Source organism: Elephantulus edwardii, unplaced genomic scaffold (genome assembly GCF_000299155.1).
Source record: "Elephantulus edwardii isolate Elephantulus edwardi_28Jun2011 unplaced genomic scaffold, EleEdw1.0 scaffold00028, whole genome shotgun sequence".
Lineage (NCBI taxonomy): Eukaryota > Metazoa > Chordata > Mammalia > Macroscelidea > Macroscelididae > Elephantulus > Elephantulus edwardii.
Window position 1 is genome coordinate 18,123,106 of NW_006399778.1, and position 21,905 is coordinate 18,145,010.

The window sequence follows — 21,905 nt, forward strand, 5'->3', positions numbered from 1 at the left end:
GCGCCTGCAGCCCGGGCCCGGCGACATGAGCGCCCGGCGGCCCGACGCACCCAAGGCGCAGCGGCCGGATCCCGCGGCCCCGTAATGGGCTCCTGCGTGTCGCGAGGTGAGGAAACCGTGTCCGGGTGGGTGTTGGGCCAGGGTCTCTGCGCAGAGGACGCGTGCCTGCTCCCCTCGACCGCTCCGAGGGAGCTGGGGGGGGGGGTGGCCCCGCCCCTCCCAGGCGCGCCGCACCCGCACCCGAGCTGGGCAGCGGGGACACACCGCTCGGAGGGCTGGCGACAGGGTGCGGGAGGGAATGGCCAGGATCCCAGCGCACCGGCCACATCCTCAAGAGGGAGCGCGGAGGTCACCGCACCGCAGGGGGCCCCCTTCGCCCCTGTGCGGTCCTTCACGTTCTCACGCCCCTTGCGGGGAGGGTGCTCATGTGGCTCCCCGCGTCTCCGGAGGGTCGGATGAGGGGCATCCGGAGGACAAGCAAGCGCCCCAAAATCTACCTCCCCAAATCCTACAGCCCTGCTCACCTTCCCTATCCTTTCCTCCCCTCAACCCTCACCCCACACCCACATCCTCAGCTCTTTAGCAGGAGAGGGTTAACACGGGTGAACAGGTTATAAAGAAGGCTTCCCTTCCCCCACCCTTGTCCTCAATCCTTCATCCCTACCCCCACCCTTGGTCAGAGGACAGCTGATGTCCCCAGTAACCCCTGGACCTTTCTCGCATTCTCTGAGTTTTGAAAGCTGCCCACCCCTGCCCACCCCCTCCCATCAGACCTGCCAGGGTTGCCCTAGCTGCTCTCCCCAAGTGGTACTTGGGGAGCCTGAGGGAGCTGCTTTCATTGGCCAGATGCCCGACTGCTTCTGGCTGGGGTGAGGGCACCGAACTTGGACCGTGGGAGGCTGGCCTTTAGAACCCTTCCCACTTGCACAGGGCAATCTCAGGCAGCATTTAGGAATTAGGTGGGACCGGGGCTTTTTGCCCCACAGTGGGTGGGACCAGAGGGCCAGGATGACTGGAGGAGTTGACCTTGTAGTTTCGGGGGAACCAAATTTACTGACCCCAGCCACTTGGCTTGGTGGGGGTGGGGCTTGGGGGCAATCTTTTCACCTTTCCTCAACCAATGGCTTCCCTAGGTGTAGAGGGATGAACAGGTCTTAAGGGAGGGGCTGGGCTGGCTCTATGGGAGACCACATGGTGCTTCATGGTGTTGAGAAAGGAGTACAGCCCACTCCCCTGGGCTCTAAAGCCTGCTCAGTAGTGAAGTGTCACAGGGCTATTCAGGTGAGTGGTTCCAGTGTCTCTGAAAGGTGCCAGGGATGGGATGGTGGGTGGGGCATGAGAAGGAGCAGGCAAGCTGTCAGAGACTTGTTCTTAGAGTCGCTCACTAAGTCAATATATCACTGGGCTTCCTCCAGCGTTCCCAGCCTCATGAGCAGTGTAGTGGAGGGAGGGAGGGAGATGTGAGCAAAAGAGTATGAAGAACTGGCTGTCCCAGGGAGTTCTGGGGGCCTTGTGGTCAGGAGTTGCACTGCTAACACAAAGGCATGTGGTTTGAATCCACCAGCTACTCCCAGGAGAAAGATGGGTAGATGGGCTATCTCTCCTCCTGTGCTATTTATAGCTTTGGAAAAACCCATCAGAGGGTCAGCTATGAGTCAGTTGGATGCCTTTGCATTGTGGTGTGGGAGAAAAGTACTGAATATCCATGGACTACCAAAAGAACAAACAAGAATGTTCCAGAGAAAGTACATCCAGGACACTCCTTAAAGACAAGGAGGGTGAAATTTTCTCGCATATATTTTGGGCATGCTTTTAGGAGAGGCCAGTCCTTGGAAAAAAGCATCATGCTTGGAAAGGTGAAATGTCAGTGAAAGAGAAGAAGACCCTCAACAAGAGGGATTGACACAGTGCTAGCAGTGGGCTGGAGGGTGCGGGGATGATGGGGATGGCCCAGGAGAAGGCAAGCTGCAGATTCCCTGTTAATAAGTTACTGTGACTTGCAGTCGAAGGGACTGCAGGTAATAACAATAACAACAGGGTGTGTCACCAGGAACACTGAAGGCTCAGGGCCACCTCGGTGGGACCAGCTCCAGGCCTTAGGGACCTGTATTTCCTTGGTGACTGTACCCTTTCCCCGTCACTTAGCCATCCTGTGCCAAGTGCCATGGGGACCCAATCCCTGGAGACCCTCGCCTGTGCACGGGGACCCACTGGTAACTGGAGCAGCCAGAGGGGAAGAAACATCTGCCAACCTCTCTGAGGTCACACTGGCCCAAGACGTGCTGTCCCTCCCCTTCCTTCTGTGGCCTAGCTTCCCGGTGCCACCATAGATCTGGTCTTCTTCCAAGCTTGTTCTGAGAGGATGGAGACACGTAAGCCTCAACATGCACCCAGGGAAGATGAATGAAGGTAAAAGAAGAATATAAGGAACCAGTTATCCAGATAATGACCATTGCACTGAAAGTGCAATGTAGCTGGGGCCCCTGAATGATCCCCCCAATAGTCATTACTGCCTTCTCTGTGTATTTATAGCTGACTAAGTATTGGTCTGAAAGTTTTAGACATAACTAACTAACCTGGAGCATATTATTTCATAGCTTCCATTTCACAGATGGGGAAACTGAGGCAGAGGGCAGTTAGTGACTTGAGTCGGGCCACATTAGAGAGAGCCAGGCCTTGAACCTTGATACTCTGACTCTGAGGAGTCTGGTGGCACAGTGGTTAAAATGTTCAGCTCCTAACGGAGAAGTTGGTGGTTCAACATTTCTGGCCACTCCATAGGTCTGCCCCGTCATGATTTCAGGTCAGGAAGTCCTATTGGATGGGTCTCCTCTGCCTTCTGGGTTGCCATGAGTCACAATGGGACAGAACAACAATGGATTGACTCCGGAGCCAGCACCCTCTGTATTTACAAGCCTGTCTCAGTCCCAGGGCTGGTACCTGCCTTGCTCCCTTAAGCTGCAGGTTTCTCTGGGCTTCTGAGTAGCCCACCTGGGCTCCACATTAGTGCCCAATAGCTAATAACAGCCCCTGAGCCTCAGGTGCCAGGTTTACTGGCTGACACTGTGGGTTCATGACACTGCACCCAGCCCCAAGTCTATAACCCCAGGTCCAAGCCACGCCTGAAAATCCACCCCATCATCTGCCTGGGAGGTTAGAAGCCGAGTCCAGAGCCGGCCAGCCTGGGTGTAAATCCTACTCCATCACTCACTTTGCTCTGTGACCTCAGCAATGACCGAGCCTTGTATCTACATTCCAACATCCTCATCTCTAAAATGGGAGTAACCACAATGCTGAGATTGTTGGACTGCTGGGGAGATAAAATGGGTTGATTCACACAAAGTACTGAGAACCGTGGCTGGCACATTCCCTGTGCTTGGTTTTTAAATTATTCCTAGCACTCCTCTTTGCAGAGAGCCAAGCCAGACCTTCTTAGCTGGGAAAGAAAAAGCTACAGAGGCTTCAAGCCCCATCCTGGATGCCTTGCGGGGAAAGAATTGGTTGGCTGAGGACATCAGAAAAGTGACTGGGACCAGATTAAGGCAACAGTTTCCAGGAGCTGTTGTGTGGTTTCTTATCTATTTTTAAGCTGCTGTTTGTTGAGTGTTTATCTTAAGCCTTTACTTCCCTGACCTAGTTAGGCCTCATTCAACCTTGTGAGGGGGAATTGGGGCTCGAGAGGGGAAAAAATCCTTCCTGAGGCCACAGGACAAGGGTTTGAGATTTGAATCCAGCTCTGTGTGGCCTCAGAGTCTGACCCCCTGCCCTTTGGATCCCCTCCCTCCATCCCCAAGATAGAAATACTTAGGAAAAAAGAATCCTCTCTAATAATCCAGGACCCTCAGCATGGTGCAAACAGCTCATGCTCTCTGTTGTTAACCCAAAGAACTGAGGTTCAAGTCCACCAGAGCTGAGGTTCAAATGCCTAAGAAGAAAGACCTGGTGACCTGCTTTTAGAAACCCAGCCACTGCAAAGCCTGAGGAGCACAGAGCTCAGACACCAGGGAGCAGCCAGGACGCAGGAGCTCACTCAAGTGCTTCATATTGGGTGACCATTGTCTCTCAGTGCCCAGCCCCTGCTCTTGGCATTGTAACTTTTCTGTCTGCCCCATCCTGCCCAGCCCGCTTCTATTTCAGTCCAACCCACCTGAATTCTGGGGCCACTCCAGGGGTCTCCAGTGAACTGAGCACTAGGGGCTGGGGAAACAGAAAGTAGTTATTGACAATGTTCTTCTGGGAGGTCATATCTGGGAGAAAGCTCTGCTTTGAGGGAGCAGGTAACCAAAGCTACTCACAGTACTCAAGACCCGCTGACTGTGGGCGCCCCCAGCTCTCAGGTTCCCCTTCAGCCCAGGCCTGGCAATGAGGCTTTGTGGGGAAGACGGAAGAATGGGGCAATGGAGACTTCCTCTTTGGGAGCTCAGTCTGATGAGAGACATAACCTTACCCTTGGAAGAGTGTGGTGAGGAGGCAGCATGTGTACACACACACACACACACACACACACACACACGGAAAAATTCCCTAAGGACCTCTCAAGGGATCAGCACTGGTTAGCGGTTGGGGTCTTAACTTTGGAGTTTTAGACGGGCCTGGGTTTGAAACCTGGTTTTGCCAGTTATTGGTTGGTCTAAGTGACCTTGCACAAATGATTTAACCTCTTTGAGCCTCAGTCATCCTAGCTGTAAAATGACCATATAATACCTACTTTGCAGGATTGCTATGAAGGTCAAATGAAGATAGTGGGTGAAAACGTTTAGGAATCTGGAACATAATAGGTACTCAACAGTAGCTGTAAATCACTGCAGTCCAGATTGTACCCACTAGAGCCACTGATAAGAGAGAATCTAATACAGCTGAGGTCAATCCAGGAGCACTGCCTGGAGGAGGTAGGACTATACTGGGTCATAGGATGTCAGTGGAAAGAGGCCTAGTGTATGAAAGATCCTGGATAGTAGTCCATTGTGTCCTTCCATCCTCACCTGAGGTTGAGAAAGGCCCAGGTAGAGCAGCTCTGAGCTACATCAACCCTCTGATTAAACTATCCAGTTCCTGTCGCCCTGGTGTCCCATAAACAAATGTCCTGGGAGTGGAAGACATTCTCTCCACTTGAGCCCAGCCTCTGCCAAGCTCCACGGCCTGTGCTATGACAGTGACTCACCAGGCTGAGAGGTGATCAACCTTGATGACCTCCCCCTGCAGAACTCCCAGGACAACATCTAGCCCCAGCAATAAGACCAGAGGAGTGACAGACGGAGATCTGTCTCCTGGTCCAGAATGAGAGAGTGAGGCCTGGGAGCAGACAGGGAGCTGCCGCCGCTTGTGAGGAGCTTGTAATGGCAGGTCTTCCACCCTTGTGGTATCCCTTTCCAGATGAATGCCACTGTCCTCCTGTCACAGGGACCAGAGGCTCCCAAGAGGTCTTGTCACTTGAACTGGCAGTGCAAAGTGGGGATTTTAACCTGGGGCAGGGACCATAAACACAAGGGCAGTGCCGAGGCAGGACACACCTGGGGAGCAGAGGGCTGGGGACACAGGGCCCTTTGGAAAGGCCTGAAGATGGCCAAGGAGTGGGGCCTTGGTGATCTTTAGACCCTGGCTGCTGCTCCGTTACTATACAGCTTTAAAAGGAGCTTTGTCCTCCCTGGGCTACAGGGGGCAAGTCCATTAAACCTGTGCCCTGTCCTCCCAGGGTGTGGTCTCTGGGAGTTGTCCAGGGAGAGTAAGAGACACAGAAGCCAAGATGACTAATCGATGGGGACCTGCAGCCCCAAAGAACAGCTGAAGGAGCTGGGGGATGCAGAAATGGGCAGCAAAATGTTAGGAGTTATGTTTATGAACAGAGAACATTGCATTTTGCAGCAAGAAGGGTTTAGGATAGACATCAGGAGGGACTGCCTGGGTGGTTAGGCTCTAACGCAGATTGGGGAGTTTGTGCAGAGAGGCAGGAAGCATCCTTGATGAACAGAGAAAATGTTCTACTTGAAGGCAGAGGGAGAGAAGAGACATCTGGATGACACCCTTCTCTAAAATCAAGATGGCCCCCTCTAGGTTGCCATGGCAACCACAGGCATAGCACGCCTGTGGTCAGGGGAGGTGGACAAGCTAGCAGATTTGACAAGGGACCTTAAACCTTGAGGTCAGGGGTGGAATGGAAAAGAGGGGTGTCCCTAAACTCCCTTGGGAGAAGAAAGCAGCTGCGGAAACAGGGGCTTGGGGTCCCCTAAGACCATGCCCCACCCCCCACGAAACGCTGTGTTTTTCCAATTGCTGGTGGTGATGCAGCTGCCGGTCCCAGCTGGGCCAAGAGCAGCCTGTGACTTCACCCTGGGCTGGTTCATTACCTGATGTCTCCATGGCAACTGGCCTGTGACATCACGGGGCCAAAGTCCTCTGAGGGAGAAGGCAGCTTTGGCAGAGGCCCCAGCACCCAACTGAGGTTGGGGGGCAGGCGGGTTGGGAGAGGCCTGAAGCCAGGAGCCTTCCTCCTTCCCTCCAGGACAACGTAGTGACCTTGGTCCAGTCACATCTCCTCGGGGCCATGGAGCCACTGTCAGAGTCTTCCGCTGAGGGCACCCCTTCTCCCTGCAATCTGCTGTTGTAGAGTTTGCAAATGGTTTCAGGAAACTGTCAGGGACGACCTGGAGCCAACGCCACCCGAGTCTACACCTCGAGGGGCCCAAGTTTGTGCACAATGTGCAGAATTTTTGGAACCTTAAGTGTATCACAAACTTTTTAGACCAAAAATACATGCTGGTTCCCATTAAACTGATTGCATGGCCCACTGGAAGTGTGTTGCATGGTTTGAACATTGCCTTTGAGGGGTCTGGACACCATGAACATGGTATAAAGGAGAGTGAAATCCAGAGAGGGGCAGTCCAGTGTTACAGGATTACCAAGCCCGGGGCTCGTGATAAAAAATGAGATGTGTGTGAAGTGCTGTGGGGCGCACAGCCACGCCTCCCTTTGGGAGCTCAGTCTGATGAAGGAGACATAACCTAGCCCTTGGAGGAGTCCAGTGGGATCCTGCCCTCAGGCTGGCTGGCTGGACTCTCCCTGTCCTGTCTGCCTGTTAACAGCTTTGGGATGGGGCTCCCTGGGTGTCATAAACAGTCAATCACTCGACTACTAGTCCAAAGGTGTCTATTTGAAACCAGCTAGGGACACCTTGGACATAGGTTTCTAAAAGGCCACACAGCATTGAAACCCTGTGGAACAGGTCTCTGCACACATGGGGTAACCTGATTTGGCATCAACTCACCAGCAACCAATACCAGCCGTGAATATGAACGAAACATCAGTCACACATCCCTCAGGACAGGCTTTGGGCAGATTCTGGAATGTTCTAGGTTTCTTCCAGACACTACATCCGGTCCAGTTTGGGTGAAAATTTTAATCTCATGTTCAATGGCGACTTACCGTCGGCACTTACGTTCTCTCTTCTGGCCAGGACCGAGGGTCACAGTCCGCTTCCGTTCTATTGCCCCCCTCTCCTCTCTCATGGTCCCTTTCTCCTCTGACAGGTTGGGGTCTGGCATGAAGCATTTGAGGTACAGGGCCAAGTTGTTTTTATTTATCAGGAGCTCTTGTGGCCTCTGGCAAAGACTGACTCATGGTCAAGGCCTCTGAAGGCAGATTTTTTTTTCCTGTCAACCACAGAAATCCATTTTTATTTTGTTTAACATACATCAAGGGCCTCTTTCCACTGTCTACCCAAGGCCTTTGTGCCCTCCTGTGGGGACCATAACATCTGTGCAATATCCTGTATGCCTGGTGCCCAAATGTATGATGAGGTGAGTATGGGAGAGGGCTGTGGACATAGAAATGTCCCTCCCAGACGCTGCCCACTGTGCACCATCAGCCCCACAAGCTTCTATTTGTGCTTGTACTCGAGCAAGAAGACGCGGATGAGGTAGTCCAGGCAGAAGATGGCCCAGAAATGTACAAATCCATTCATTATCTTCCGGACAATGCCCAGCTTGCCTGTGCACAGCCTCCAGCAGACCCTCTTACGCATCTCATTGTTGTACAGGATCGGCTCAGGTCTGCCGTCCTTCCCCTGATGTACTGGTTTCCACACTCCTGGGTCTGCATTCTTTCTTTCCCGGGTAATCCTAGACACAGTTGCTTAAAGGCACAGCAACTCCCGATCTGTGTGCTCTGTCTGCTGCAGCTCCTCGCCATCTACAGCAGATATTTAATGAGCACCTATTATGTGTCCTCTCTTGTGGCAGGTGCTGGGTCTATGGGGGTGAATAAAAGGGCAAGGTCCCTGCCCCCAAAGAGACAGCGTTCTAGTGTGAGATGATGAGCAAGGTGTAGAGGACACTAATGATACCAGATACAGTGTGGGCACTAACTACGGCAGAAGGACAAATCCTGGTAACCTAGTTGACTCCTCATGGTGACTCATGTGTGTCAGTAGAAGTGGGCTCTGTACATTTTTCAAGAGCTAGTTTTTCTTGTAGATTTCCAGCCTTTCTTCCAAGTTACCCGTGATTAGATTTAAGCTTCAAACCTTTTGTTTAGTAGCCAAACATCTTAAACCCCCCCCACCCCTGCACCCTGGTTAAAGAGAATAGAAAGAATCAGGTGTCATAGGATGGGGAGGGGTGGTCTCCTGAGGGAATAGTCACCTGCAGCTCATAACGACCCTATCTGTGTACAGCAGCTCTGAACCCTGCTCCACCCTGAGCCAGTTTCATTGTCTCTGACACACCAACCCCCATTTCCCCAGTCACTGAGTCCATCCTTCTCACCCAGGGTCTTCCTCTCTTGTGCTTTTCCTCCACCCTTCCAAGTATAAGGTCCCTCTCCAAGGACTGGTTCCTCCTGGCAACACACCCAAACTATGTCAGAGGGAGCTTCAAAATCCTTTCCTCCAAGGAGCAACTTGGTTTCACCCTCTCAAGGGTGGACCTGTTTGTTCTCTTGTCGGTCCATAGTATATACTTAATACTCTTCTCCAGCACCACAGCTCAAAAGTGTCAATTCTTCTTCTATCATCTGTAGTCGTTGTCCAGCTCTCTGATGCATAAGAGGAGGCAGTTCCAGGTGTAGAGAGGAACAATGCACAGACCCTGAGGCAGGAGTGTGCTGGGCATGTCTGAGGAACATCCAGGAGAGGGAGCAGTGTGGTCAGAGTGGGGTGGTTAGAGATGGTGCAGGAGAGCCAGCCCTGAGTCTTCCCAGGTCAGCACAGTTGAGTTCTCCAGGGAGCCTCTGTCACTGTCCATTATGGTGTCTTTAGTGTTGCTGTGATGCTGCAAACAGTATCACTGCTATTTTAGTACCAGCAGGGTCACCTCTTGGCGGACAGGTTTCAGCAGAGCTTCTAGATTAAGACAGACTAAGAAGCAGGACTGCCATTCACTTCTGAAATGATGGGCCAGTGAACGCCTACGCATGACATCTTGTCTGGAAAATCCTCTGCAGAGGCTCCACCATGCGCCATCCAACCTGACTTGGTGTCTTCTAATCTCCACCCAACTCCCATCTTGCCCGTCTCCAATCTCCAGCCTCCTGAGGATGGGGTTGCCCTCTTAGGATAGCGCCAGCAAGACCCAAGCATGGTTCTTCCTCATGTCTACTTGAACTTGGAAAATGCTGGTATTTGTGCTGTGAGGTGGAAGTAGGCGGCACCACTGCCTCAATCTGTCCCAGCCAGCGGGTCCCCTTAACATGTGGACCTTCAACCAGGGTGGGGAAGGTGCTGATCTCCCCTTTGCATGTACCCTAGGCATCTGCAAATGAATGTCTGTGAACCTCTCCTTCAGTGTGGGGTGATGAATAGGTCATATGGTCCAAGAAGGTGTCTGGGGTCATAGAGCCTGTTACTGAAGAGGTGACTCCTGCACCCACCTACTTCCAGTGACTTTCCTCAGAACGTTCCCTTCTCAAAGTCTCTGTTCTCTAGCAGAGAAGAATAAAAACAAATGCCCTTCAACTGTCCGCTTTCCAGGTGCAGAAGTGGAGGCTCAGAGAGGTGAAGTCACGTCTTCAGTTAGCAAAGGGCAGGACCAAGATTCGATCCAACAACCTGGCCCCAGAGCCTCCTCAGAAAACAGCCACTGGAACAATCCATGACGTCAAAGAGAGCCCTCAAAGGAGGGAGAAGAGGAGGACAGGCATAGAGGGACCCTGGGAGGTGGGGACTTTAGACCATATGAGGCCCCTCCCAGACAAGGAGCTGGACTTGCCCTGCCAACTTAGGCCATGGGCTGTCCTGGGTGGGGCAGCTTCCACTCCTAGGAGTTCTCAGCTCCAGACTAGCAAGGTTTTCAGGCTCTGCCTGCCAGGAGGGAAGCATGTGGTGGAAAAGGGCCACAGATACCAGGAAAAGGATTCAAGGGACCCTAGAGGGAGTGTAGGCACCCCTGCTACCCAGGAGGACTCTCAACTTTCTTTCGCTCACTCCGTGGCTAGTCTCCCATCTGTCCACCCTCTGTATTTCCCACCCATCAGCCTATAGTTCTGACACTGGGGTTGCCTGACCCCTTCTACCTCCCAGCCTTCAGCCCCTCCCTCGGTTCCCCCCACACACCCCAGGGAGACCTGCTATTGCTGTCGTGTGCCATCTTGTCAATTTCAACTCATGTGCCATGTAACAGGGTGGAATTGCCCCATGGGATTTCCTTGCTATCATCTTAATATGAGCAGATCCTGAATTCTTTTCTTTCCTGGAGTCACTGTGTGGATTTGAAAGACCAACTTTTGGGTTAGCAATCAAGCTCTTAACCACTGGACTACTGGGGCTTCTTTTTAACTTTGCTATGTCTGTCTGTCCCATCAGCTCCTCCAGGGATGAAGGGCTGAGGCTCAGGCTGGGGCATCTGGAGCCTCCTGCTGCACCATCCACAGCTCCTTGCTTGACCCCAGGGTGGTTTCTGGGAGCTGAGCTCCTGCCTTGATCACCCTTCTCCCAGCAGCTCCCCTGGCTCAGCTGCCGCTCCCCACTTTCCTATGTAGCATCCCACCTCCACAACTCATCTCTCCCTTTGTGCTTTGGAAGAGTGTGAGCCTTAGGTCAAGAGAACAAGGCTCAAATCCTGACAGCCCTCAGTGAGTGACTCTGTGCCTCAATTCTCTCATCTGCAAAATAAAGCTTCAAAAAGATTTCCTCTGTGAATCGATGTGAAGACTCAGGCCATCGAATTAAAGGGAGGGAGCGTGGTGAGAAAGCTCCACAGATGCTCGGCTCCTCTCTGAGTTTGAATAAGAAGGTTTTGGTTTCCTCCACAAGATCAGGGGCGCCCTGAGGAATGGAGTCTTAGTCCAACGTTGTCCTCGGCGAAGAAGTGAGGTGGATGGATAATCAGAGAGTGGATGAATGAGATAAATGAGATTGTTACACAGATGGACAGTCACCCTCTACCTACTGTCCCACTTAGTTTCTTCATAGTTAATCACCATCTAAAGAATTTTACCCATTTGAGTGGTAATTTTGTTAATGATCAGTCTTTTCCATCAACATGTTGCTTCATGAAGGCAGAAACCACCTAGCTCATTTGTAGTTTTGTTCCATGCCTGCACCCAGTAGGTGCTCAGCTACTATTCTTTTTTTTTTAATGAATCAAAGAGCAAACACATGCTGATAAGAGAGTTTCCATTTACCCCTTGAAGATGGAGAGGAGCTCCTCCATTCAATTCACAAACTCCGTCTAGCAATTCCCATCTAGAAAAAGACATTAATTTATCCAATATGCTCAAAGCCCATTACAGCTAAGTGCTGTCATGAAGGTAGAACTCATTCAGTAAATGTTTACAGAGCACCTACTATGTATTAGGCATGTTCAGGGCTGTGGTCACCACTGTCTCATGGATATTCATGGTGGGTAGGTGGAAAGTATGGTAGGTGGTAAATCATATACTAGAGAGGAAGTGAGGCAGGACAATGTGATGGAAAGTGACCAGTAGTCAGGGCGGGGACCGGGAGGGTCACACAGGTAGACGATGAAGGAAGGCTTCTCACAGGGTTTGAACTGAGGTGTGAGTGATGACTCTGGGAAGCATGGGGAATGAGGGCAAAGGTTGTGCAACTAGGATAAAGTTGTCCAGTTAAGAAACAGAAGGAGCCAGAGTGGCCCAATAGAGTGAACAAAGGACTGAGACCACGGGGGGTGGTGTGTGGGGGTGAAGTGGCCAGGCAGGGCCCTGACTGCTGAGGGCAAGGGTGGCCTTTCCTCTGACATGCAATGGAAGAGAGGGCTGTGGCAGGTTAAAGGCAAAGGAATGATCCGATCTGACTTAGAACGTCTGTGCCCAGTGGCTACTGTGTGGAGAGTGGACAACAAGGACAGGAGAAGAAACAGGAAGCTGTTATCCTGCAGAGAGAATGATGGCTCAGGCCAGAGCAGCAGTGGTCGAAGTGGAGAAGGGTATCTGCAGGACAGCCAGTGGAGCTTCCAGTCAACTGATTGGTACTGAGGCAGGAAATGAAAGGCAGGATTCCAAGAACTCTTGGATTTTTATTTTGTCGAACTGGGTGGACAATTGCATCATTTTCTAGAATCAGAGAGGTGAGGAAAATGGACATAGGCTTGTGAATTCTGCTGATTTAGGGTTGTTTGAGATGCCTCCTGGTCAGATAAGGAGGGAGTTGCAGAGTCATCCAGGAGCTTGTTAAGTGAGGGCTCATGGCTGAAGGTGTAAGTGTGATAAGACACATGCAGGAGAGAGAAGGGGGAGGCAGAGCCCAGGAGGGAGCTTTGAGGCAGCCTGCAGTTAGGGGGGGGGAGCACGGATTGGGGAGCCTGTAAAGGAATAAAGAGCGGCCAGGGAGGTGAGTGGGAGGCCAGGAGGAAGGGGAGGGAGTGGCAATGTCCACACGCTGCTGTGAGGAAGATGAGGACAGAGAAGGCACCAGTGACCTCGACCACATGGAGTGCTGACTGCTAACAAGGTCTGTCACATAGAAGCCTATTTGGAGGAAACTAAAAAAAAACCAAACACAAACAAATAAACAAAAAACCCACAAATAAACCCATCACCAATGAATCAATGTCAACCTGTAGCTACCCTGCAGGACAGAGAAGAGCTGCCATCTACGGCTTCCAAGGCTAAGAAGATCACAGGCAAGCAAGATCCTGCTGAAGATTATCCAGAAATAATTGGAATAGTACATCGACAGAGAACCACCAGATAATAAAGTTGGATTTAGAAGAGGCCATAGTACTAGGGACATCATAGCAAATGTCAGATGGATCTTGACTGACAGCAGAGAGTCCCAGAGCATTGTATTTGTTTTTCATTGACTGTGCAAAAGCATTTGACTGTGTGGATCACAACACATTGTGGCTAACCTTGAGAAGAATGGGAATCTAAGAATACTTGATGGTGCTCATGTGAAGCCTGTACTTGGATCAGGAAGCAGTCCTCAGAACAGAGCAAAGAAACACTGTATGGTTCAAAATCAGGAAAGGAGTGCATCAGGAATGCATCCTGTCTCCATGCTTTTTCAATCTATATGCAGAACAGATCATTTGAGAGGAGGAATATGGGGTCAGGATTGGAGGAAGACTCATCAACAACCTGCGTTGTGCAGACGATACAACCTTGCTTCCTGAAATTGAGGAGGACCCTGAAATGTTTGCTGCAGAAGGTAAAAAACCGCAGTCTTCAATTTGTTTGAAGCTCAACATCAAGAAAACAGATTCTCACCACTGGGCCAGCTGGCAGCACCATGATAGGTGGAGAAGAGATTGAGGTTAACAACTGCTTCTTGCTTGAATCCACAGTCAACACTCTGCACCAGCTGTCAGGAAATCAAAAGAGGAATGATATTAGAAAATCTATTGTCAGCGACCTTTCCAAAGTGCTTAACAGCAACGATGTCAGTCTAGAGGCCAAAGTATGACTGATCCAGGCCATGGTCTTTGCAGTTACTTGCTATTATATCAGAGAGCTGAACAGTGGCTAAGGATGACAGAAAAAGAATCGATGCCTTTGAGTTGTGATGCTGGAGGAGAGTATTTAACATCATGGGCAAACAGATCTATCCTGGAAAGGGTGAAACCAATTGGCTCCTTGGAGGTAAGGATTTTGAAACTCCATCTCACATATTTTGGGTATGTGGCCAGGAGGAACCAGTCCTTGGAGAAGGACATCAAGCTGGGAAGGGATGAGATGGATTCACACAATAACTAGGGTAACGCGGGTTAGTATGCCAGAGACAGTGAGATTGGCTAAAGATAGAGCAGGGTTCAGAACTACTGGTACATAGGGTTGCTATGAGTCTCAGTTGACTTGATGGTACATAATAACAACAATCTTCATGGGTGCAAACAGCCACGTCCTTCTCATGTGGAACAGCTGGTGGTTTCAAACCACCTTTTGGTTGGCAGCTGAATACTTTACTCATAAGCCACCATTTCTTCTGCTTGGCATGGGGGAGGGGAACATAAGAGCTCTGCTCTGCCCGTAGAGCTCCTATAAACTCATCCCTCATGTCTGGCCATGCAAAGGGGCAGTAATGGGGAAGGAATTGAGGGAAACTGATGGAAAGACAGCTTGGGGTTGGTTTAAGATTTGTTTGGAGTTTTTTAATTTCTTTGTTTAAAAGAAATTTTTCCCTTTCTACAAAGATGGCCCTCCCAAAACTGAAACCAAAGTAAAGGCATTAAAGGCCAAGAAGGCAGGACTGAAGGGCATCCACAGCCAAAAAAAAAAAAAAAACCTAAAAAAACCCCCAAAAAACAAGATCTGCACGTCACCCATTTCTGGCGGCCTAAGATGCTGAGACTCCAAAGGCAGCCCAGATACCCCTGGAAGAGCTCCCCCAGGAGAAACAAGCTTGACCACTATGCCATTATCAAATTTCCCTGACCACAGAGTCAGCCACAAAGAAGATAGAAGAAAACAACACACTTGTGTTCATTGTGGATGTCAAGGCTAACAAGCACCAAACCAAACAAGCTGTAAAGAAACTCTATGACACTGACGTGGCCCAGGTCAACACTTTGATTAGGCCTGATGGAGAGAGGAAGGCATATGCTCGACTTGCTCCTGACTATGATGCTTTGGATGTTACCAACAAAACTGGAATCATCTAAACTGAGTCCAGCTGGCTAATTCTAAATAAAAATTTTTCTCACACCCACACACACACACACACAAAAGAAATTGTTGTTGTTGTTGTTGTTGAGATTTCTACATGTATAGTTCAGTGACAATGATTGCATTCTTCCAGTTGTGCAGCCATTCTCGCCCTCCGAAGGAAAGAAACTTTGATCAAGCAAATATTTGCTAATTTATGAATTGCATATGTCTTTGTCCTCTTAGTCATTCAAACATCACTAGCCTAGCTTCCAAAGCCAAACAAACTCAGACATGATTATATTTGATCACCTTTGATATTTCATGATTTTCTGTCCTGCTTTTCTTCTTTTCCAAGTTTTATTTATTCTGTTATTGCTGAGAATGCACCCAGAAGAACATACAACCAACTCAGTGGTTTCAGCATGCACCATTTAGTGATACTGATTACATTATTTGAGTTGTATGAACATTTCCCCTCTTTTTCCCTCATTAACATATGTTCACTGCCCTGTAAGGTACCTATCTAATCTTTCAAGTTGCTGTTATTAATTTTATCCCATATAAATAATTCTTAAAAGAGCCCAACACTCGAAGAAGACTTTTGGGTTTTCAACTAGTTAAACCCTGCAATCTCAAAGGCATGGAGTTCTAAACTACCGGATGTTCCACAGGAGAAGGATGGGAAGAATCTCCTCCTATACAATTTACTGCCTCTACAAATCCACACTGGAGGGGTAGCTCTGGGTTGGTTCCTACTTGATAGCACACAACAACAACAACAACGATCTAAACTAGTACTTGATTTTAAGATTATTTTAGGGTGGAGAATATTTTTTTATGTTTTAAAAATAATTTCAGGGCAATATTTTTAAGAGGTTACCTGTTTCGTGGTTCCAGAAAGTCTGCAGTCTAATAGAATTTGAAATTCTGTTCTGCAATTTCCTCCTTTTGATCAAGATTCTTCTATGGATTCTATGATGACAATGTTAAATGGTATGAGCAGGAGCATCTAGTTCTTCTGGTCTCGTGGCAAAGGAGGTATTGCTCATGGAAGCAATTACTTACACATTCTACATCCTCTGATTACTGATGGAGAGGCAGTTAAAAGATGAGATGTGTGGGTACTGATGATGGAGGACTTGATGAGGCAGGAGGCAGAAGAGTCCTTGAGCAGGGACAAGGAGTTATCAAAGCACATCATGAAAGGGAGCTCTGGTGGCCTAGTGGTAAGAAGCTGCACTGCAATCCCACAGAACATGTGGTACTCATGGAGGGATGTGGCAGAGAGCACAGGGAAAGAGCAGAATCCCTGGTGGAGGACAGGGATTTGGTCCAGTGCCTGTACAGAGGAGCTGGCTTTGGATGAGAGCAGGAATAGCTCTTCCTTTGTGGTTGGAAGGCAAGAAGAGAAAACAGCAGAAATGCAGGCAGGATGATGACTTAGGGTGAGGAAATCAGTGTGATGCCATCAAAGGCTTCTAGGTCCTGGTGTGTGATGGGGAGAAGCCAACAGCAGGACATGGGGAGGTGCAGTGTTGGTGCTGGTGGTTTGAGGAAGAAAACGACTTACCTTTGAGTCAGTTCTGGCTTATGGTGATTCCCATTATGATCAGAGCAGACCTGTCCTTCCTAGTTTTCACTGGGCTGATTGCCAGGCCTTTCTTCCATGGCGGTGCTGAGTGGGCTTGATCTTCTCACCTTTCAATTAGCAGTGAGGCTTGTTAGACATCTGCACCACCCAATGGCTTGAGCAGGAAAGGTGGAGTGAAATAGCCCACGTTGGGAGTTGATTCCAGGCAGTGTCAGCCACTTAAACATGAGGTCAGTGGCTTTTGCCAGCAACTTTCAGCACCTTGGGTTCAGGCTCAGAGGGGATAGATGGGTGGAGAATTAAGGGTTTCTTCAAGAGACAGCATGTAAGATGGACCAGCGAGTCTTAGCTAAATATGGAGGGACGTGAGGCGTGAGGAGCTACAAGGAAGCAGTAACATCAGTGGCTCAGAGGAGTGTGGGTCTAGAATTAGAGAAATGGAGTAAATGGGCAGGACATGAAGGCAAGAACAGTATGCCCATATTCACTGCGGCACCTTCCACAGCAGCAAAGCTGTGAAAACAGTTGAAATGTTCATCAACAGATGGATAGATAAACAAAATGTGGTCTTAACACACAGTGGAATAATACACAGCCCTGAAGAGAAACGCAGTGCTGATGTTACAGTGTAGATTAACCTTGAAAACATTATGCTGAACAAAATATGTCAGTTGCAATGGGACAAATACTGTACAATCTCACTTATATGAAATGATAAAGAATTGAGACCGAAGATTATTAACAGCTACTAGAGGTAGGAGGCCAAATGGTAAGGAGTTGCAGTGCCTGTCCACCGGGATGTGCTTCCAATCCACCAGCTGCTCTATGAGAGAGAGATGGGAAATCTCCTATCGTGTGATTTACTGCCTCTGAAAACCTGCTGGAGGGTCAGCTATGAATCGGGTCTGACTCGACAGCAAAGAGCAACAGAAGCAGGAATGAGGGAGAATGGGGAGGGCTTGGGCATGGAGTTTATGTTAATAATGGTGGAATATTTGGAAAAGAATATTGATAATAGTGGCATAGCATGAAAAAGCAATCAGTGTCATTGAACTGAAACTGTAGAATTTGCAATATGGATATTTGGGCGTGTACATTTTTACCACAATGTGTGTGTAAAAGGAGACTTAGTGGGATAGTGGGTTATGTGCTGGTCTACTAACTGTGAGGTCAGTGGTTCAAATCCACCAACAGCTCAGAAGAAGAAAGAGGAGGCAGTCTCCTTCTGTAAACATTTGTAGGACTGGGTTTATACGTGTGGGGGAACCCTAATGGTGTCATTAATTAAGCAGTGGTTCGAATCTATCAGTCACTCTTTGGGAGAAAAGTGTATCAATCGGCTCCAGGTAAGATTTGGAAACTGTATGAGACAATTCTACCCTGTCCAGTCTGGTTTCTAAAAGTCAGAATTTCCTGGGCAGCAGTGGACTGAGTATTTGTATATTGTATGAGTTTGTGGAAAAGATGGAGTAAGAAATTCCTATAGAGAGCACCAGATGGGAGAAGTGTGGCTGTACCCCTTACCAGCTATGGCCTTGAGCCTTTGTTATCTTAATGAAATGTTTTAATTCTATAAAATGACAATGGCCCGTAATAAAGGAGTGCCCATTATGCAGGGCTGATCCACCGGCTTTGTTGACAGAACAGGGCTGAGTTTTCCTAAATCTCTCCCTTTTATCTTTCCCCTCAGATCTGTTCACAAGTGTCCATAAGGACTGTCCTATGCCCCCGGGCACAGACCCCCTGAACCCAGACCTGTCCTCCAGCCGTCCACCCACCAGTGCTCCAGACCATGTCACTGGCAAGGTAATGGTCACTCTTCACTTCATCTGTGCCCTAGTTCTGACCTGTCGCCTACGGCTCCCCATAGGGGGCAGAGATCATTCCCATTTTCTTCCTTCTATTAAGCTCCACTACCTCCTGTGGGTTCAGAGTCCTTAAGGCACTAGCAGGGAGTTGGAGGGTGGGGATGAGCCGAGTAAAAACTTGAAGCCTGGTCTGATCCATCTCCTGCACTCACCACCTCTCCTGGCAGGTCCACCATTGCCTTGCCCCTTCCTCCTTTCTCTGTCTGGGACATGAGGGCATGGCCCACAAGTGGGCTGACCCCAGGCTAGTAGGGCAGGGCTCCAGGACTCTGCCACCTTCCCACCTTACCTGATCCCCTTTCTCTTCTTGTTTTAGGACAAACAGATGGATTTCTGTTGGGATCCTTGGCAGGTGAGTGAATCTGCCTGTGCCTAGCCCAGCCAACCACAGCTGACACATGGCCCCTTGCTGGGTGCCCAGCCTGGGCACACAATCCTCTGAGGGGAGCTGATGAAGGGCAGCGGGGTGGGAATGGTGGTGTTGGTAAGATCTCCCTGGCCATTCTGCCCAGGAACCTGCGGTGGGCTGGGCAATGGCAGTGGTATTGGTGGAGGGGTGCCAGCTGACAGGTCTGCCCCACTCTCTCATTCCTCTTGCCCTGTCTCCAGCGGTGCTTCCAGACCACCAATGGCTACCTGTCAGACTCCAGATCCTGCTCCAGCAACTACAACGTAGCAGCCCTGGCCACCTCGTCCCTTGTGGGTAGGTGCCAAGTGCCCTTTTGCCCTTGGAATTGACTGGTCACTGGAGGCAGTAATGGTTCAGTGGTAGAATTCACACCTCCTGTGCCAGAGACCCAGGTTTGAGTCCTAGTCGGTGCACCTAGAATGCGGTCACCAGCCACTGTCAGTGGAGGCTTGCATGCAGATGGGATGCTAAACAGGTTTTAGGAGAGCTTCCAGACAAAGAAAGATTATGAAGAAAGGCCTGGCAATCTATTTCTAAAAATTAGCCTGTGAAAATGTTATGGATCACAAACAGTCCCATCAGGCACCCGGCACAGGGATCCTGCAGGACCTTGTTGGGCTGGAGGATGCCATGAACTGGAGCAACAACATGTCAGACAGCCCAGCTGCAGGAAAGGCAAAGCTGATGTGCAGCTGCAGGCTGCAGCCAAGCTGAGCTCCATGTTTCTGTGACTCTGACTCCCAGCTGGGCCTGGGGAAAGTGGTGCTTTCCTCAAGGTTGCTGCTCCTTGGGTTAAATCACCGGAGTTCTTTGGAAGCTCTGAGGGGACCAGATTAAATTTGCCTCTCAGGGCTCTTAGGTGGGTCCTGGAAGCAGAGCTGAGACGGACCTGTGGTGCAGGTGACGCAGGTGGTTTGTGGAGGAGATTTCTGAGAGAGGCCTGCAGGGAGTGTGGGGGCAGTTGTGGGAGAAGCCTGTTCTCCCTCTTACTGACACCAGGGGCCGCCCTAGAGCACAAGTTATGGTTTCAGTGTTTCTTGTATTTTGAGGCAAGGTGGCTGCCCCTGAAGGGACTCCCTGGGGTAACCTCCCAGGCAGACATCTATGGGTAGGGCAGCACCTGCTAATGAAAGGCAGTTCTCCTGAGAAGGATACAGGTGTGAGCCAACACCTGCAAAGCCTGAAAGAGCCAGATGGGGGACCCCTCAGGCCAGCATTAGGGGTCTCAGGACTGCAGGACTAAAGGTTTCTTCCAGATCCTTCTCATCCTGCCAGACATTTAGCTCATTCCATCAAATCCCTCACTGCCCCCTAAGGTGCCCCTTGCATTCTTTCCTCCCCACCTTTGCCTGTGCAGTTTCTCTCACTGGAAACACCTTTCTTCTGCCTCACCTGCCATTCAGAAACCCCTTAAATGCAATCTCCTTCTCTTCCCCTGACTCTGAAGACTTCCCAGCGTCAGGGGGAAGCTGATCATCTTCTTCCTTGCTCAGTCTTTCCCATCTTGCTTGATGGCATAGTAGGTTATGCGTTAGATTACTAACAGGAATGTCAGCAGTTTGAGCCCACCCGTTGCTCTGCGGGAGAAAGACAGAGCAGGGTCCACCTGTGTGGACTTACAGCTTCAGAAATACAGTGGAGGGTCACGGAGTCAGAAATTATTTGGTGCCAGTGGGTTTGGTAGGGTTTTTATGTCTTTCATTTCCTTTAGATTTTCTCTTTACTGCACACCATAGCTTTTCCCACTCCGAGTGAGCCTCATATCTGTTCTTAATGAAGATGCTGGACCACTTGTGACAGACGCTCAGTCACGTTCCTGTCCAACGGGCCTGAGAATTCCCTCAGCGCCCTCTGCTGCTCACTCGGCTTTGTTCAGATTTATTTATTTATTTTAGTGTGTCATCTACTCAAGATTTTTAGAAAATTTCTTAAAATTATTATTATTAATTTTAATGAAAATTTACAGAGACTTTGAATTTCCATTTATTCGTTGTTGCACTATTCTCCCTGTCCACCCCTCCCCCCCAGTTCTCTCTTCTCTTTGAAAAGTAAAAGAAAAATTCTTTCATTGTTATATAATCTCTCCCACCCCCTAGCCCCCGCCCCCAGTCCACTCCACTCCACTATGCAGCCTTCGCTCTGCACTCCTTTCATGACAATAATATCTAAACATATATCCCTTTTAGACAGTTCTCTCCCTCATCTGTTTCAATGCAGTATACATTATTTATCCCATCTTTCTCAGTCTCCACTCAACCCCGATGTCAGTCCCATTTTACAACAGCGTTTGCTTACAAATTTTGTGTACATTGGGTTTCACACTATTCTTCATTCATGTTGTTTTTTCATACAATCATTCTCATGCATTGTTGTTATTGTTTTGTTGTTCTCATGCATTATGTTTTATAAAATCAATCACTTGAGAAGATCTTCACCCTGAAACCCACAGCGTCCCTTTTCAGGAGGAAGTAGCTAAGAGAATACGCCATCCCCTTTTCCTTATGAATCAGGGTGAAGTCTCTCTTAGGGAGGAGTGATAGGGAATGGCAAAGGACACACTGACAAAGGAGATTAATCAGAACTGGCTTTGACAAGCACTGTGGCAAATGGACAATTAAAACAGCCTCTGAAGGCGGGGGGGGGGAGAAAAAAGAATAACAAACTGGGGAGGAGGGTAGAGAAAATAGTGCAACAATGAATGAATGAAAACCCAAAATCTCTGTAAATGTTCATTAAAATTAATAAAATTTAATAATTAAAGAACAAAAGGAAGACCCCCCCCCAAAAAAAAGCAGATGGTTCAAATCTACCAGCTGCTTCACAGGAGACAGATGGGTCATCTCCTCCCTCACAATTTATAATCTTTTAGAACCTGTGGGAGTGGCAGCCAAGAGTTGATTCCAACTCATTGACAAAGAGTTCAGTTCTGAGCTTGAAAGCCAATGACTATAAAAGAAAGAGGTCACTTAAAACTAGGATATCGGGTGGGGTTTGGGGAAGT

At 49.4% G+C, this 21,905-nt stretch overlaps 1 protein-coding gene across 1 annotated transcript in view; it reads left to right on the forward strand.

The window, feature by feature from the left end:
* Positions 1 to 16: 16 nt before the first annotated feature.
* Positions 17 to 21,905, forward strand: part of FAM131C (family with sequence similarity 131, member C) — a 25,325-nt gene continuing 3,436 nt past the window's right edge. Inside the window, exons 1-4 of the mRNA XM_006883615.1 lie at positions 17 to 106; positions 18,318 to 18,433; positions 18,812 to 18,847; positions 19,105 to 19,198. Of these exons, the coding sequence (XP_006883677.1) occupies positions 85 to 106; positions 18,318 to 18,433; positions 18,812 to 18,847; positions 19,105 to 19,198 (268 nt within the window). The 5' untranslated portion in view covers positions 17 to 84. The remainder of the gene's footprint in view (positions 107 to 18,317; positions 18,434 to 18,811; positions 18,848 to 19,104; positions 19,199 to 21,905) is intronic.